This window comes from Triturus cristatus, chromosome 4_1 (genome assembly GCF_964204655.1).
Source record: "Triturus cristatus chromosome 4_1, aTriCri1.1, whole genome shotgun sequence".
Classification (NCBI taxonomy): domain Eukaryota; kingdom Metazoa; phylum Chordata; class Amphibia; order Caudata; family Salamandridae; genus Triturus; species Triturus cristatus.
In genome coordinates this window covers 416,998,182-417,017,196 of record NC_140585.1, presented here as the reverse complement: position 1 = coordinate 417,017,196, position 19,015 = coordinate 416,998,182, and the positions used below count along the sequence as shown (strand labels likewise).

Here is a 19,015-nt window from a genome sequence, read left to right as displayed (position 1 = left end):
GGTAGCGCTTTTAATGATAAAAACATAAGCACTGGGGTCATGTCGGGGGTTGCGGTCATTTCACATTTAAAGCAATCACATGTTATAGCAATAGCAATTTATTTGCACGTGGCAAGGTCATTTTTATATTAATAGTGTATATTTCTAAATATCAATATTCACAGTTCAGATGGGGTGCTACGCTCACGTGGAATATAACCCTAGTTCACTCCACTCTCTATTCCCTTTATAGCCTGCTCTTCGAGGATGTCTATTGTCGTCTTCCTCGAGTAAACCTACGAGTATTGTGTCCTAAGAAGTTGCCTAGAGGAGTCGCTTTACTGAGGAGCCATGACTGAGTTTTCTGCTACTTCCCTATTATAGGGTTCCCCCCTGCACTGTTATTTGTGGTGCACTGTGAGACTTCCACATCATGGCCATTTGCTTTTTTGTCAGTATCAAAGCTAAATCAGTAAAGTGATTTGTTTTTCTTAGTATGGGTCATAAGTCCCAACATGTACACCCTGGGTTTGCAGGCTGTCTTGCTGCCCTTTAGTTGTTCTATAGACTGAGGAAATCTGGGTCAGCAAAGCTTTCTTGTTGTATACAACCACAGCATTTGAATTAAATCTGCATCTGGAACAGCGTCATTTTGGCTCCACCCTTACTCGCAACAAATACGCAATACATATAAGTGAACTTAGCACTACATACTTTGTGTGTCCTAACATTATTAATGTAAAGGCTTGCACTTAAATTCAATGCAAAAGTGCATTCACTGTAGAACTAAAAATTCATATAAACTGTGTGCCTTAACCTTATTAAATTGAAATGTAGTATTTAGAAAATCCATTAAACCATGCTCACAATATTAAAATGCATTTACTTCAGAAACGAGAAAGATTTATGTAAAAGTGTGCACTAATGTTTTCATATTCAAATTTATAATGCAGTTCTCAGTCTCATTTATACTCGGGTATTTAAAGTTACATTACATTTTTTTAAACTGTAACATTAATCTAGGCCTGAATTTATGTACTGACATTTTTTCACTTATTTGTGGTTCTTTGTGCACAAATGACATGCATTTAATGTGCACCATTGAATAATACGTGAAAGCTTGACATTAGTAGGCCTGTATTTCTTACTGCATACAATATTGCTTTTCCATTTCTGCTTGCATCTCTTTTTCTTCGCAGGTACGTTTACATGGTTTGTTAATTTGTGAATAGTTGTAACACTGTATTAGTGATAGAGAACCTGAGAAGAGGACCTTGACAAAGAAAATGGAGAGCCAGAACGTTAATTGACAGTCCCTATTCAGTAATGTTTCGAGGAGTTGCAGGTACCCAAGATCGATATCGTTCACAGGACTGGTGTGGGAAAATCCACTAATGTTGCAGCTCACAACGTGAGAATGGAAAGGACAATGGAGCCCCTGCTGGTGTGAACAAGGGGTGTTGCCCAAAAGATTTGTGTTGTATTAACTAGTGTTCTCACAGGTTGATATTGGCCACTTTTACTTTGGACTTTGAGAGGTACAGACCTACATGCCTTGATACTTTGCCACGTGTGGCTTAGACTAACACTTATTTCCCTATCCCTAAAAGACTCTTGACCGAGCTTCAGCAATGCTGACACTTTCCCACAATTTTCCCTTTTTCTGCATTTTCCCAACTTTTTGAAACTCCTTTTAGATTTAATCTGCTTTGATGGTTTAGACTCTAAATTAAATGACTTTAGACATTACTCATGTTTAAGAGAGAGGATCAAAGACTCTTTTCTGAACACCAGAATCTACTGTTCATTTTCTGTATTGCTGTGACTGAACTTCTTGTTTGTCTCATGCTGATGCACCTGAGCTTCTTTAGGAGTTTTAGTTATCCTTTTGTTGTCGTGTATCTCTTCATCATGGTATTGGGATTCTGTTGCATTATCCTGACTGTTAACATATAATAAAACTGTGTAACTTTATTCTCTGATTCCTAATCCTCATTTTGTAGCCAGATGGGTTACACTGTTAATACGATGTGGTTAACTAATGCTAACTCCCTCCACCTCTCAGTTGACAAAGAAAAGATTCATCAGAAAATCAATAGTAAGAGGTTGGCCCTGGGCTGGATCACATCTCAGACATGTGTTAGACACAATTAGGAACATTTTATGCAGACAACTTGCATTACGTACAATGTACAATTGTGTTGAATGAATGTGAATTGAGCTTTTCCATGCACCAGTTTCAGATATTCTATTGCTGCTTGTCAGTCTGTGTCAGTGACGTTCTTGGCTAAGTCTGCCTGCCTGGCCTCTATTGTAGGGCCCAAGAGGATTTTAGACATGTTCAGCAGGGTAAAAAATAAATGAGACACTGCCTTCCTGCAATTTCCCTGACCAAACACCATCACCAGTGTAACAAGCTTTCGCAGTTTCTAGGATTTGCAGATAGCGGTTTTTCAAGATTCTAATCAAGGCCTTAAGAATTGAGAACTGGTCCAATGAAATAGGGTGTGCTTGCTGTAGACTTTGAAACGTGTGCCACATGTCTCAGTTGAATAAGTCCCCAAAATTGAATTGCCTGCAGCTAACCATGTTGCAGCATCACAGTCATCCCTGCTATCTTCACAACTCTGGGTAAGCACTATAGTGGTCACTCCGTGGTGCATGCCACTTAAATAGTTATTTGGAGCAGTATTCGATTAAAACAGTGGTTGACGGTGGATAACAGTTTAAGCATGTGGTGTTTTATGTAATTTTGGACATCTCTGTGTTAGTGTTCAGTTTCCAACTAAATGATTTAGCCAGCGATTCCATCACTAGGGCGGACAGGAGAGGAGAAATAGGACATCCCTAACCTGTGCCCCAACATACCGCCAGAGGATCAAATACGACTCCCCCCCCCCCCCCCCCCTCTATTTTTTCTTTTGACATTTGGGATTGAATAAGTTAAGACACATGCCCTGATTTCTGGACCAAAACACATTGTCTAAATAATGAACAAGTAATTGCAATTTAGAGGGTCAAATGCATTTTTCATGTCTATGTTTGCCAATGTCGCCATCTGTGTATCTGAGGCACAGCAGTTCATAGCATGGATAAGTCTTCTTCTGTTTGCTACTCTGCTGCTTAACAGTAAAAAGCCCGGTTGGTCAGGTGTGCTGAGTCAGATAGAAAATACACTATTCTAGTTGCCAGCACGGTCCCCAGCATTTGGCAATCCAGATTCATTCGTAATAGCGAGAGATATGAGGACACTTCTAAGAGACCCAATGAGGTCTGGGTAATGTTACTGTTATGGCTTTCCTCCTTGTGGGAGGCAATGAACTGTGTTCTCTTATCACATGGAAAATGTCCAGTAATCTGGGGTCAATAAACTATTATAAGTGACGTTGAACTCAGAGGAGAGTCTATCACATTGGGGGGGGGTTCCCCTGTGCTATATCTCTAATTGCTATCTTGAACTCATCAAAAGCTAATGGGGCATCGAGCTCCTCCCTAATGCTACAGTTCGTTTTTCAGTCTCAATCTACTTACATATTCCCCATCTCACTTTCAACATAACTACTTGTTTCAAAGAGGTGTATATAATAAGTTAACATTACATTATTTGTCAATTTGGGAGCCAACTACCTTGGGGACTGGGAGACTTGAGGGCCCCAAGGGAGCTGTGTGTTGTTTCTTTTCTAATTAGGCGATGTCAGGAGGCACCCCGTTTTACTTCCTTCACTTTGCTGTCTGGTTACATATTCCCTATAGTCAAATAGCTGTATGCTTTAGACCATTACAGTATAATCAGTTCTCCTACCAGTGAATTTTTCAGCAGCTTCATTGTCTGTCACGTCTCTGATCTTTAGAATTCTTATCTCCACTTCCAGTCATGTGATGTTTCTATAAAGGGCCACTTTACACCAGGAAATGTCTGGATACACTTACCCTGCATTCATGCTTTAGAGGCCTCCTATTCTATCATTATGTTGTCAATTAATCCATTGTCTTATGACAGTTAGCTTCATATGGGTCTTAATACTACTCCAGAGGGCCGTGACTTGCAGCGAGAATGCTTGGAGCCTCTCTGTTGGAATGCTTGTGATTTGCCTCCCCCAGACACTGTGTCCCAGCACCGGGTTGTGATCAGAAAGTTGTTCAGCATGTTTAATTGACCCTGGTATATGTTTGGAGTATAGGGTAATGTGAAAACTAGAATGCCGATTATCTGTAGAAGAGCAAAGTGAATGTTTTGCACCTGTCAGGTATATTGCTTGCCATGTGTAGGTCAAGTGCCTGCTTCAGAGCGTACTGGGCAGTGGCAAGCATTATCTGTAAGAGTAAGGAGTAAGACCTCCGACCGTCGGTCTAGGTCCCATCTCTCCCTCCTTGGGAGGTTCGAAGCTACTGCCCGCTCCTGCGCCAGCTGCCCGCTCCAACTGGGACCAGACTGCCTGTAACCACCGTAACCTTTCTCAGCCGTTTTTCTTTTTCTTAATTTTTTCCCTGTTGTGCCACTGTTATTGTGCCCATCTGTGTCTTGCTCTAATTCCACCACTGTTTTTATTTTCTCGTGCCTGCCTGTTTCTTTTGCCTTTTGCCGCTGCTGCCCCTGCGGCCTCCCCCCCTGGAATTCCCCTCTGGAATTCCTCCACTCCTGCTTCCCAGCCTCTCCTCCCTCCCACCTCCCCTACTTAGTTCCGGCTACTGCATAGTTGCGCAGCGGACGAGCGCAGCGAGCGCGCCAAAGGCAAGCCCGTCTGCACCACGACCGCGGCCAGCGCCAGGAACCTTGGACCTCCCACTACCCATCGCTACGACACCACCACCCTCCTCACACTCAACCTTGGAAGACTTAGAGAATGCCAAAAGGCCTCGCCGAACATGAACCATGGCCAGTTCTCCTGCCTCCACTGCCACCAGACGCTCACCGCCACCACGGCCTCCAACACTGCCGACATCAGCACCGGCGACACCCTAAAATGCATCCTCCTCAACGTACGCTCCATACACAAACACGCCATGGAAATCTGGAACCTACTCGACTCTTTCTCGCCTGACATCGCCTTCTTCACAGAGACCTGGACCAACGTATCCTCCACCCCCGACATCAGCACCGCCATCCCAGACGGATACAAGGTCCAGAGAAAAGACCGCCTCAACCACCCGGTAGGGGGCCTCGCCATCGCCCACAAGAGCACCCTCCGCCTCACCACCTCCAGCGAAACCTTCCCCTCCACCGAACACCTGCACTTCCAGATCCAGACCACCCCCAAAGCCACTCTCCGAGGAACCCTCGTCTACAGACCCCCCGGCCCCCGAACACCCTTCGCCACCACCATCACCGACTTCATCACGCCCCACGCCATCGCCTCAACAAACTACATACTCATTGGAGACCTGAACTTCCACCTCGACAACCCCAGCGACCCCAACTCCACTATCCTTCGTGACAACCTCACCAGCATCGGACTTAAACAACTCCTCAACACACCGACCCACAGAGCAGAACACACCCTCGACCACATGTTTGCAGCAGGAAACAGCGTCCAATTCAGCCATACAATGCAGCCGCCATGGACCGACCAACACTGTGTACACTTCGCCATCAACAAACTCAAGGCACCCAAACCAGCCCCATGCCCACCACGAAGGAACTGGAGCAAGGTTACCGACGAGCAACTTAACCTCACCCGAGACAACCACACCTGGGTACCCGACGCAAATGACGCAGCCAGAGAACTCCACACCTGGATCTCCAACTGCGCAGACGAGCTCGCCCTGCTACGCAACCCTGACAGACAATGTCCCAGGAAAGCCGCCTGGTTCACCACCGCTCTCCAAGAAACCAGACGCACCTGCAGATGCCTGGAGAAGAACTGGCGAAACACCAAGACAACCGAAAACCACACCACCTACTTTTCAGTGTCATTCAAGAATTCACCAACCCACGCAGCGAAGCCACAGACATCACCCCATCCCAAGACATCTGCGACACGCTTGGAACCTATTCCCACCTCAAGATCAAAAACCTCTATGACAACTTCATCGACCATCCACCAGGCGCCACAAACGGCCCCCCGCCCCCCAGAAACACCAGCCAGCCCACCATCTCCAACTGGACACCGATCATGCCCGAAAACACCGTCTCAAGCATGAAAAGCATCCACTTGGGGGCCCCCACCGACCCCTGCCCCCCTCACATCTACCACAGAGCTGCGGCCGCCATCGCACCCGAACTACAACGCACCATCACCACCACCTTCAAATCAGACACCTTCCCAGACGACTGGAAGTTCGCAGAAGTCAGACCCCTGCTCAAGAAGCCCACAGCTGACCCCACCAACCTCAAGAACTATCGGCCCATCTCGCTCCTCCCCTTCACAGCCAAAGTTTCAGAGAAAACAGTCAACAGGAAACTGCCAGAATTCATTGAAGAGAACGCCGTCCTCGACCCGTCCCAATCCGGATTCCACAGCTACCACAGCACAGAGACCGCCCTATTTGCTGCCACAGACGACATCTGCACCCTCCTGGACCAAGGCCACTCCACAGCCCTCATCCTACTCGACCTATCAGCAGCCTTCGACACTGTCTCCCACCACACACTAGTCGCCAGACTACACAACGCAGGCATACAAGAAACAGCCCTGGACTGGATCCGATCATTCCTCACCGAAGAAGCCAAAGGATCAGACTCCCACCCTTCCTCTCCGACCCCACGAAAATCACCTGCGGAGTCCCACAGGGTTCATCACTGAGGCCCACCCTCTTCAACATCTACATGGCCCCCCTCACAGCCATCGTCCGACAACACGGCCTCAACATCGTATCCTATGCCAAAGACACCCAGCTCATCCTCTCCCTCACCAAAGACCCCACCACTGCCAAACTCAACTTCCAGAAAGGAATACAAGACGTCGCAGTCTGGATGACCAACAGCTGCCTGAAGCTCAACGCCAAGAAGACAGAAGTCCTCGTCCTTGGTACCACCCCTTCTGCATGGGACAGCACCTGGTGGCCGACCGCCCTCGGAGCCCACCTATCCCTTCAGACCATGCCAAGAAACTCGGCATCGTACTCGACTCATTACTCACCATGAACCGACAGGTCAATGCCATCACCTCCAGCTGCTTCAACACCCTCCGCAAGACCTTCAAGTGGATCCCCCTGAGTCAAGGAAGACAGTCATCCACGCACTCATCACCAGCAGACTGGACTATGGAAACGCACTCTACGCCGGCATCAGCAAGTCCCTACTCCGCAAACTCCAGACAATACAGAACACCGCCGCCAGACTCGTCCTCGGCATCCCCCGACACAAACGTATCAGCCAACACCTATGAAGTCTCCACTGGCTCCCTGTGGAAAAAAGAGTCACTTTCAAAATCCTCACTCACGCCTACAAATGCCTACACAGCAACGGACCCAAATACCTCAATGACAGAATCAAATTCCACGTACCCAAAAGAAACCTCCGATCTTCCAACCTTGCAGTGGCCGAAACCCCGCACATCCACAGAGCCAGAGCAGGCGGAAGATCCTTCTCTCACATTGCAGCCAAGACCTGGAACGAGCTACTGGCAGACTTTAGACGCGCCCCCTCTCTGAACACCTTCAGGAAGGCCCTCAATACCTGGCTCTTTGGCTAAACAGATCTGCGGACCCATTCCCCCGATCCCGCCCCCCCCCCCTTCACCCTCAGTGCCTTGAGGCCCTCAAGGATGAGTGGCGCACTTACAATTTCCTGATCGATTGATTGATTGAATGATATGTCCACAGGGATGTGGAATTTAATGAAATATCTACTTGTCCATGGGGCAGGTTGCTTCATAAATCTACTTGTCCTGTAAAAAAAACCAGTTGTCCCTTTTCTGCAATGTAATGCGGCGACAAATTATGACTGCAATCTCATTATATAAGAGCTCTGAAAATAGCCTCTCTGTTTATGCCAGGGCTCCTTCATAGAAGGGTTTGAACACCAGCAATTCCCTTATGTTGCCACGTTTCCGCAGATCGACATACTGGGGCTGAAGGTAATGGTAAGCAGTAGTTCCAGGATTGGAAGGCCCTTCTGAGTCTGTGCAAATCTACTAACTTGCATGTTTTAAGAGTTTTCACCAACTCTTCTCTAATCTTTTCCCATACTGAGAAAGGTTGGATATTTACTCCTGACAATGGCAGACCCAAAACTTCTTCAAGGGTTGGGAAATAAGTGGTTAGAGGGAAAGTGAACTTGCTAACACTCAGATTTTTGCATGAGCAAATCTAAGCCTGCATATTTGATCATGCTAAAATGCAGTTCACAAATATTTTCTAGGAGTACTATTTCTTGGCCTACTTCTGTAAAGTCTTGTGAATTTACGAAAGTTGGTTATCTGCACTTAATCCAAGGACATGGGTGCACTTTATTTAAAAATTGGCGTTAACCATGACCTTTTGTGTGTTAAAACTTAGTCTCTCTCTCTTTCTGTCTATCAGCTAGCTTCACTGGGAGTGACAGCATTCTGTTCTTTCACAAGGAGCATATCGATACAGTCGTTTTGTTCAGTGCCAGGAACTACTATGCAATGTGTGCTTTTTGAGACCAAAACAGTTTCTGCTTTTGCCAATGTTTGTTATAATCGTTACAACAAACAAATGATGGACGGAATGCTGACAATGCATACATTCTCCCCCAGTCAAGAGATCTGGGTTAAATCCATCGTTCTTTTGCCCACTACACCACCCCAGTTTAGACATGGCCATATGCAAATCAGTCTTGACCCTGTGCCTCATGGGAACAGTCCAGCCCGAACTGCCAAGCCATGTCTTCCCTGGACCGGAATCAAGCATCCTAGGACTGGTTTCTGGCTATCAGCCGTCATCAGCCAGGATAGCTTGACTCCAGTGGCGTAGTGAGCACGGGTCCTACGTCTGGGAAAACCCATCCCACTTAGGGCGAAAAGCGTTACAACAAACAAATGATGGACGGAATGCTGACAATGCATACATTCTCCCCCAGTCAAGAGATCTGGGTTAAATCCATCGTTCTTTTGCCCACTACACCACCCCAGTTTAGACATGGCCATATGCAAATCAGTCTTGACCCTGTGCCTCATGGGAACAGTCCAGCCCGAACTGCCAAGCCATGTCTTCCCTGGACCGGAATCAAGCATCCTAGGACCGGTTTCTGGCTATCAGCCGTCATCAGCCAGGATAGCTTGACTCCAGTGGCGTAGTGAGCACGGGTCCCACGTCTGGGAATACCCATCCCACTTAGGGCGAAAAGCGTTACAACAAACAAATGATGGACGGAATGCTGACAATGCATACATTCTCCCCCAGTCAAGAGATCTGGGTTAAATCCATCGTTCTTTTGCCCACTACACCACCCCAGTTTAGACATGGCCATATGCAAATCAGTCTTGACCCTGTGCCTCATGGGAACAGTCCAGCCCGAACTGCCAAGCCATGTCTTCCCTGGACCGGAATCAAGCATCCTAGGACCGGTTTCTGGGTATCAGCCGTCATCAGCCAGGATAGCTTGACTCCAGTGGCGTAGTGAGCACGGGTCCCACGTCTGGGAATACCCATGAAAACAATAACAAGATTTCTTGTATTTTAATGTTCTTTCTTCAGTTAGTCCAGCCAATACGTGTTTCGTCGTCTGGTATTAACCCACGACTTCCTCAGGGCTTTTGGGGATATAAAATAGTCTGTTGACCTTTGAGACGGTTATAATTCCGTCCCGGCCAGGAAGGCAGGGAATTTATTACAGATGCTCCTAATGTAAATCCTTACGTCTTCTGTTCAATCCGACATCCACGTGTGATAGCGTAGTGTCAGTGCAAGAATCGGGAGCATCCAGTCTATGTTCGGTCAAGCACTTTCGTGCTAGGACATGTTTCCGCGTCTCGCAACGGCACCCAGTATGGCCGCTGTTTTTTTATTCAGACATTATTTATCAAGTTACACCCAGACACCGCTCTGTAAGACATCATTTAGGCCCCTCTATATACCCCATTCAAATTCATTTTTTTAAAGCACCACCCATAGCTAAAACCCCAATCTAAAACCCCTCTTTAAATGCCAATTCAAAACACTTCTGCAAAGTACCATTGTAGTGTCTTTTTAAAAGACACAACCAGCACCCATCTTCAGATTCTAAACCAGACTCCGATGCACAGCCATGGCAAAAAGCTTTATCATCATAAATATCTCACCACACACAATTTCCAAAGCCCAGTTCAAACATTCTCTACAAACGCTCCTCCATACCCTTTCCGCAAAACACCATCCTGACCAACCCTCCAGGGCCCCATGAAGATCCCCTCTGCATGCCCCATCTATATCACCTGTACAAAGACCTGTCAAGGCCCATCTACAAGTTTCCATCCAGAAAATATCTCAACCTCAGTTTGCAAAGCATAATTCAGGCATTTTCTCTAAAGACTGATATAGCATCTGTAAAAATCCATCCGGGTAGCCTTCAAAATAGATCGTGTATCCCTTTTTAAAACCGCATTACCTTTCAAATCTTAATCGCTCCCTCTTCTAAAAAGTCAGCTCCAGGCTCCCTTCTTGAATTCTCATCCACCATGACTTCTGGAAAGCCCCATCCAGTCCCATTTAGAAAGTTTAATCTATCTCCGATTGTTTGAAAATTCCCATCCAGTCAATAAATGCCACTTTTTGTGGCATCTTGAAATTCTCACCAAGCCCCTCTTACAAAGTCCTATTCAAGGCTCTCCTGGCAGTGTCAAATCTCTATTGTACCTAAATTACTCCTACTTTCAACCATATCTCCTCACTGCTCTGAAGCGGGGAGAAGCTACTGGAGCACTATACACCAATCACAGATAAAAGTGTTGTAAATAATCAAGGTTGCACAAAGCAACGTCAAGGACTGCAAAAATTAATTTCAAGAAAGAGTCATTACAGAGCGTATGGTAAAAACAGATATTATTATTACAGCAAACTGATGAAATAGTGATATCTGGGAATTGAAAATGGAAGCAAGTTTTTTTCTGATGAGACTAATGGTTTGGACCCGCCCCCACAGAGACAAAGGCCATACTTCTGAAACCAATATAAAAACCTAATGGTCTCAGTTTTAATGAGGATAGAGTTTGACCAGCTGTTATTTGGCATTTTCATAGAGCGCATTCAGCCATTAGCACTGCATAGCACATCCACAGGTGCATGAAGGCAATGGCACTGAGCGTACACATTGAGCTAACATGAGTGTCAGGGTGGGAGTGTTTGGAAGCGTGACTCCAACTCTGCATATTTACTTCACGTTTCTCTCTCCGCAACTTATGCTAATTAAAAGAAATACATTAGCAGCTAGAAACAAGGAGGATACCAAGCATGCAGCAAGGCAGTAAGCAGTATATTAAAACATCACCAGATAAAAATATAATAATGTGCATAAAAAGGCAGTGCTTGTCAAACTCTAGGTGTATGGCTCATTATTGGAAATATTGGAATAATATGTTAAAATGCATTGTGTTTTCACTGCCAAACATACTAAGAATCTACAGGCAGTTGAAAAATGAATTGAAAAAGTGCTTTCTCTGCACAATGGTCAGCTTCCTTGCCTACCCTTGCTCCCTTAACCAGTTTCCAATGCTGTTCCTAACACACGGGCGCATCTTTAACTCGAGACCGATAAATTTGCAGTGCAGGCCCACCTTCCTTTAAAACTAAGACCAAAACTGCACAATGACGAGAACAGCCAAACCAACACACTAAAGGAAATTGTGAGTGAGTGCACTGTGGGGCTCTCTCACGCCTATCTGGATAGGTGACCTGGCGCCACACTTCCAATAACTTCACACCCCTACAGGGGTGTGTGCCCCCCAGTTTGAAGATCAATTGTAAAGACTAATAGTTAATCTACACAGGTGGAAAAACAAAATATGCTATATAATCTTGTTTGTTGATGCAAATCTCCTTCCATGCAGTTCCAATTTCCCAACCATCTCCCTATACCTGGCAGGACGTGGCTTCAGCATAAATATTAAGCACAGCTGGTGTGGTCAGGAGGTCGCCCTATGGAGAATCATGTAACTCCTGAGGAAGACATTCTACTGCAACACTACCATTGTATATTCCATAGTGGACAATGGACGTATTGTGGTGGCACCACTAACGAGTTCCAATAATTACAATATATACTTGGATTCCTCCCATGATTGAAAACATTTGCCTATGGATAAATAAGGTTACAGCCACCAATTGATAGATTGGCAATTTTGCCCATTTAGGTTTGTGCATGTAAGGACATTCTTCAAATTGAAGGCAGAACACTCACTGGTTTCGTTGGTATCTTTGGTTAGAGGATACACTTCCATAGCACAATACATGCTTCACTAGTAGTATTACATAAGGTTTAAATATTGGAGTGCAGCAGTGAAACAAATATTGGCAAGTTGGAGGATGGATATAGCTTCCGCAGACATTGAATTGAATTGCATGCATTCCTTTGGCTGGAGATCCAGACACTGGAGTGAGGATGAAGACAAGACTACCTTTAGCAATTCAGTGAGGACTTAGCTCGCAAAGGGCTGCTGATTAGTTCATCCTGAGCTTTGCTATTTGGCCTTTTGGTAGACCGCACTGCTGAGAAGAAGGGCTGAAGTTTCTGTTGTTGAACATGAGGACGTTTCTAGGCAGGGTCTTCCCATTTGTCTGTACCTGATTACTGCTCCAGGAGGGCTGATGGCCGCAAGGTGCAGAGATCTCACACTCCACTGTGCCCTTGTTTTGCAGAATCCTCTTTCAAACCAGTCCCACTGCTACCTGATGGGAGAGCCAACACCCTGCACAAAGGCGGTCTCTAAGAAACAGCCCAAAATGACATTTGAAAGAAAACCACCCCAAGCCAGTTCTGCAGCCTTTTCCAGTGGATACATTCACTGTTTGGATAACATGTTTAAAAGTGAGATCCAAACCACCTCACTTTGTTCCAGTTCGATTTTCATGATCAAGGAATGGAATGCTCCGCAGAGCACTCGAAGGAATAATGTGGGACCTGGGATGATGTCCGAAGGGGACATCACCTGAACTCTGCACTTACTGATGGAGGAGCAGGTGGTCTCCCTAGTGCCTAGAAGGTAGCCTTGTTGACAACTGAGAGAGGAAAGGAGATTGCCAAGCTCTGTAAGAAGATAGAATCTCCTGAATTGAAAGTCCATCATATTCCCTATGTAAGGATTACCCAGAAAAGGCTGACCGCGCTAGAGCTTGAAGTCAGTAGTGACGTGTGCTGTGGGAGGGCTTTGCCTAGTTTCTTAGTGCAGTACCTGTTAGAATTGCACCAAAACTCTGAAACTATGAGCAGCAGGGTTATGTTATGTTAATAGGATTTATAGAGCGCGCGAATACCCGGAGGTGTCTTGGTGCTAGGAATGCGGTAAGCCCAGCGAATGTGTCTAGTTCTGAAATAGCCAGGTTTAGCCCCTTTCTGAAGATGGTGAGGGAGCTTTCACTTCTAAGCTCCACTGGCATCATGTTCCAGAGTTTTGCTGTGCCATACAAGAAACTTAGGCCGCCCCAGTTTGAGGACCGTATTCTTGGAACTTTCATTGAGTCTAGCACCTGAGGAACGTAGCTGTCTAGAAGGTTCGTACCAGGCAAAGAAGTTCCTGAGAAGTAATGGTCCTGTTTTGCTCAGTGCCTTATATGCTGGACACAATGACTTGAATTTAATTTGTTGTGCCACCGGAAGCCAGTGGAGTTTGCAAATTTACTTGGCTAATGATTCATGCTTTGGGATGTTCAACAACAGAAATCTTTCAGCTGCATTTTGAACTGTCTGAAGCTTTGTTTGATATCGCTTCTGCATACTCAGGTACAGCCCATTACAGTAATCCAATTTTGACTGAATTAGTGTAGATACAATTGAATGTCTAGAGTGAGTGGGGATGTAGGGTAAGGTCTTCTTAAGCTTCTTTATCAAAAAGTTGGAGGCCGAGACGATGGCATTTGTCTGGTGGGAAAGTGTTAGTTTATTATCGATCATAACTCCCAAATTTTTGGCCTTCAGAGCTGGTTTTGGTGGTTCACCCATCTCTGCCGGCCACCAAAGGTTGTCCCATCTGGGTTGCAGATTCCCGAAGACTACTACCTCGGTCTTCTCAGAGTTAAGCTTAAGACAGTGTTTTCCCATCCAATTGTTTATTTCCCTCATACAATTCTGAAACTGTAATGTGGGGAGGCTTGATGTTTGTATGCTGCCACCATTATCTGGGTGTCATCGGCGTAAGACGTGAGACTAAAACCGAACTCTTGGATCAAACGGGTGAATTCAGATACGTACACGTTAAAAAGGGAAGGACTCAGAGATGATCCCTGTGGAACTCCACATAGGAGGACGTATGGATTCGATTTTTACTTGTCCAGCGTCACTGTTGGTCTCCTTTCCTTCAGAAAGGAGGACAGCAAGGCCAATGCTGCTCCCTTGACCCCAGCATTTCCAGCCGCTGCTGCAGAAGATTGTGATCCACAGTATCAAAGGCGGCTGACAGATCGAGGAGAATCAGGGCAGCCGAGTCCCCTCTGTCCATCATGGTGTCATCTGGCAGTCCACCATCGGTCCGAGATCTGGTGCTGCTGCTCCCGATTGGATCACTTTCCATTATCTTCCTGTTAGGACGCCATTCGATCGGTTTTAGCGCCTTCTCTTTCCTTTGAGCGTTTGTGATTTCTATCGTTGATTTGCCCCGAACTAAATCCTTCTAGTCGGTGATCCCGCTTTGCACACCTTCATGCTATTATATCAGAGTTAAGCCTCATGAAGCGGTCATTCAGAATGTTTGAATCTCTTCGAAAGTTACGCTACAATATCCTTCTTTATTTGGCTCTACATGATATTTAGATCTTTTACTCTCTGATCTCCATTACAGTTATTTTTCTTGCCTTCCGTGGATCTGCACTTTGGGAGCGCATGCCCTTAACAGTTCTTCTGTACTCATACAGGTCCCTTCTCATCCGTTTTATCTTTTAAAAAGGTGGTACTCTGTATTGGGAGTTGTGTCACCGAAACGTGCGTCGGCGCTTTTGAACAGGGCCCCCTTCCTCCCTTCTACCTAATTGAACTTTGGCCAAAATCTTGCTCTCAGAAACCTTGGATGTCATTATTACATATCTATTTAAACATCTACAAGTGTTCTTTCTGAGTCCCAGGCTGGTGGGGCCCGAATGTATTGTCAGTCTGCATTTTGATATTGGTGTGATGTGTGGACTTGAGATGTTGTATAAATGTGTTTTGAGTACGAATGAGTGTGTGTGTGTTGATTAGTTTTTCCTTTTGTTGGGAACCTGTCTCTTCTTTTTTGGCATTCTTTTTTGCATTATTCTTGTGTATTGCAATATATTTAGTTTTTTGCTGTGTATTAATTCAACTTATTTGATATGTTTGCCCTTTTGGAATTGTCTTTTTGGACCAACTAAAAATATGATTCATACATTTATTTTTCCAGAAAAATATTAATACCAATAATAAAGAGAAAAATGTAATATCATCCCCTTTTTTTTTTATTTTGAATTTGTTTAAGCTTAGGATATGTGTATATATGGTTATATATATATTTCTGCCTTGGTTCTGTCAGTGTATTTAGCTTAATCTGACTATATGATACATTGTACATGTAAAAATATAAAGGGTGGAGTATGGTTTTTGTGTTCAATTTGATTTTTCCCTGATGCTCTACCTACATTAGTTTACTAGGGGTCCCCTTTGTTTATTGGTGCTGCTGCTCCCGATGCAGGAGAAGAGGAATAGGTCACTGCTAAAGCAGGACCTCAATCAGCCTGGAAGGCCACATATTCTAAGGACACTTCACCCCTGATGAATCGGCTGGAAGGCTGCAACTGCTGTGCCAGGGTCCCCATATGCTCCTGACCCAGAGGGCCATAACTGCCAAAAGATGTCAAGCCACTGTGCAGGACCTGCCACACTGACCCTGTCCTGCAATTCCTGTACCAAAGCAGAGAACCCCTGAGTGAAAAGCTGCTGCTGGGAAGAGTGTGGACGCGAACTGCACCTGCTACACCACTAGATCTGCAACAAGGATCAATGTGGTAAAGCGGGGCTTAGCCTGGGAACGGAATAAGGGGCTAAAAGCATGCAGGGGAAGCTGACACCAGGAATTAAGACTTATCTCCCTAGTAAACATCTGCGGTAAGAACTGTTGAACTGAGTTGCACATCTGACCAGAGGATAAACAGAAGTGATTTGCACCTGTGTCTAGTTAGTGCATATGCCTGCATCATCCCTGGGGACACTGGACATTAGAGATCTTCTAGAACAGGGAGAGAGAGTATAGCACCTTACTGAAAAGCAGAACTGACGTCGCAACCCTGCAATATGAGGAAACAATTTGATGGGATAAAAAAAGAATAAAAATAAATGTATTTTATAATGCCCTACGCTTGCATAAATAATGCAATGAAGAAATGATGCATGAATACGATACTAGAACTAAGAGTACATCTGATTTCTTTGTGAATACCGTCACTTTCTGTCTGCTTTTTCATCCAGGCCTAAGTTACATATTAGAAGCCGATAGACAAACTGAAATTTCATAACTTAATCACGTGGACAGGCCTAACGTATGCGCTGAGTTCGTAACAATTTTTCCAAAAACCTTTTGCAACTAGGTCTTTAGAGTCAAGGGTTGAAAATCAGTAACGGCAGAAATGGCTCCACCAGTCCTTGCCCCTGGTAGGTAGAGTGGAGTGCTGCACATTCAACTCACAGGTCAGGCACCACGAGTTTTAACAATGAATTTCTTTTCAATGTGTAGGGCTTTCACCATCACAAAAGTGCAACTGGATGAAAGAAAGGCTGTGTTTTGCTGCAAGGGGAGGTGACAGTGGATGATGGCTACAGTGTTTATTTTGTAGGTTTACAGTGAATATTGGTTAACTTTCTTCTCGCACATGTAATGTCATGTCAGAATGTTTACATTTTGTATTAAATTCGGCAGTAGACCGAGCAGTGGCACTTCAAAAATTAAAATACTGCAAGATTGTAGGTATATTTCCATAATCCTGCCTGCCGAAAAACATTTTAAAACCAGCAGTGAAATTTCCCATGGTACATGTCAGGAAATATAACAAAAGAATCATTCCCTTCTATTTCTACTAACTGTATATAAATATTCCCTGAATATTCACATTTTGGATGTTTGGTGCCCAATTCACAAAGGCATTTAAGGTGCATCAAGTCCCGCTACAGGCGTAGTATGCCTTTGTGAATTGGCCTCATAGTTACAAAACATGAGTCTATTTCAGCCTGCTAGCTTTCTTGTTTTTCAACAGTTACGTTTTATTTTCTTTGCAAGAGCGGGTAATGAGAACTCTTACTAAATCATTTTGAAAGTAAATATCATTCTTACCACTGCAGTGTCGCCGGGGTGGAATGCGGTCTTGAAGCCCTGCTGTTCTCTTTTTCGTCGTCTACTAAAATAGAAGAAAATGCCGCTAATGTTAGGATGTGATGGAGTCGCCTGGTTGGGACAGAGGCCACATGTAGTAATTATAAAGCGTTGACAAAGCTTGATGTTTACTAGAAGGATATGAGGTGACGTCAACGAAACGTTCCAGAAACTTCGATAGATACACACGCATTAGCGAGATGTGAGAATTGGTTTCCTTCCCTTGTTTGGTTCAACAAACGTGTTTGCATGCACCCAGTAGTGCAGAATCCAGTGCAAAATGGCATGAGCCGGTACGTCGACCCTAGAGCAGCACATTTTATTATGCACTCTTTATAGGTAGCTCCGTAGTCCAGTGCTCAATTTGTAAAATCATAAGAGCCAGGGCCCTTGCCAGGAGGCCTCTGCAACTTGCACCCCCCATTGCCCCTGTCATCGCCGCCATGACGGTACCAAAAGAACTCTCGCATGCAAGTGTGAGATTAGTCGAAGTCCCCATAACTACAAGAAAAGCTGGGGAGGTTAGGTATTAGTAATTTTTAATATATATTGTATTCATAAACAAGGTTGTTCTGCTCATCTCTAATTATATGAGCAGCGCCACCATGTGGCAGACTGTCATACGTGTGCTGTTGACAATTAAGGGCCGGTGCCGAGCACCGGAAACCACCGACTCAAATTAAGTACAGCAGTAGTCATAAAATACTCACTTTCATCGTTGGAAAGATTGCCCAGAGAGGTGTGACTGGAGTACCGCTTGCTTTCATTTTCACTGAGACATCTTTCGATCCAGCTCTCTACAAAAGAAGACAACAGAAGCCATGGGTGAATAAGGGGTCGGAATAAAATGTCGATAGTAACCACCCTCTCGTCGAGCTCAGTGAACAAATATCAAGAGGAACAGTTTTAAGGTCTTGGAACCGGCCCTAGTAACAAACAGCGCAGCAGGACCAGTGGCACCAGGGACTGACGCCTTTAAGGGTCTACTGCACCCCAATTGTAGCTATTGTTTTACTACCTAATCAAGGGATGGGAGGTGCAGGGGAGGGGCTCACCCCCTCAGGGACCCTTCTTATCAGAGGACCATTTGCTATATAACAGTTTGCAGGGCGGCATGATGTTGCAATACGGTACAAAAGGGGGTGGTGATGGACGGAGCATCAGAACCAATCAAACACTCACACCCAGTCAGCAGATCTGGGTTTGATCCATCACCGTTCTTTGGCCCACTCTGCCACCCCAGTTCAGACATGGCCATATGCAAATCAGTCTGACCCTGTGCCTCATGGGAACAGTCCAGCCCGAACTGCCAAGCCATGCCTTCCCTGGACCGGAAACTAGCTTCCTAGGACCGGTTTCTGGCATTTCAGCCGTCATCAGCCAGGCTTGCTTGAATCCAGTGGCAAAGTGAGCAAGGGACTCACGTCTGAGCATACACTGCCAACTTATGGCGAACAAAGCGGTACAAAAGGGGGTGGTGATGGACGGAGCATCAGAACCAATCAAACACTCACACCCAGTCAGCAAATCTGGGTTTGATCCATCACCGTTCTTTGGCCCACTCTGCCACCCCAGTTCAGACATGGCCATATGCAAATCAGTCTGACCCTGTGCCTCATGGGAACAGT

The 19,015-nt window shown here is 45.3% G+C and overlaps 1 protein-coding gene across 1 annotated transcript in view; it reads right to left on the bottom strand.

The window, feature by feature from the left end:
* The window catches only part of RFX4 (regulatory factor X4), a 320,232-nt gene that overhangs the window by 217,624 nt on the left and 83,593 nt on the right, over positions 1-19,015 (bottom strand). Inside the window, exons 2-3 of the mRNA XM_085652535.1 lie at positions 18,098-18,184; positions 17,349-17,412 (exon numbers count right to left, since the gene is read on the bottom strand). Coding sequence (XP_085508661.1) covers positions 17,349-17,412; positions 18,098-18,184 — 151 coding nt within the window. The remainder of the gene's footprint in view (positions 1-17,348; positions 17,413-18,097; positions 18,185-19,015) is intronic.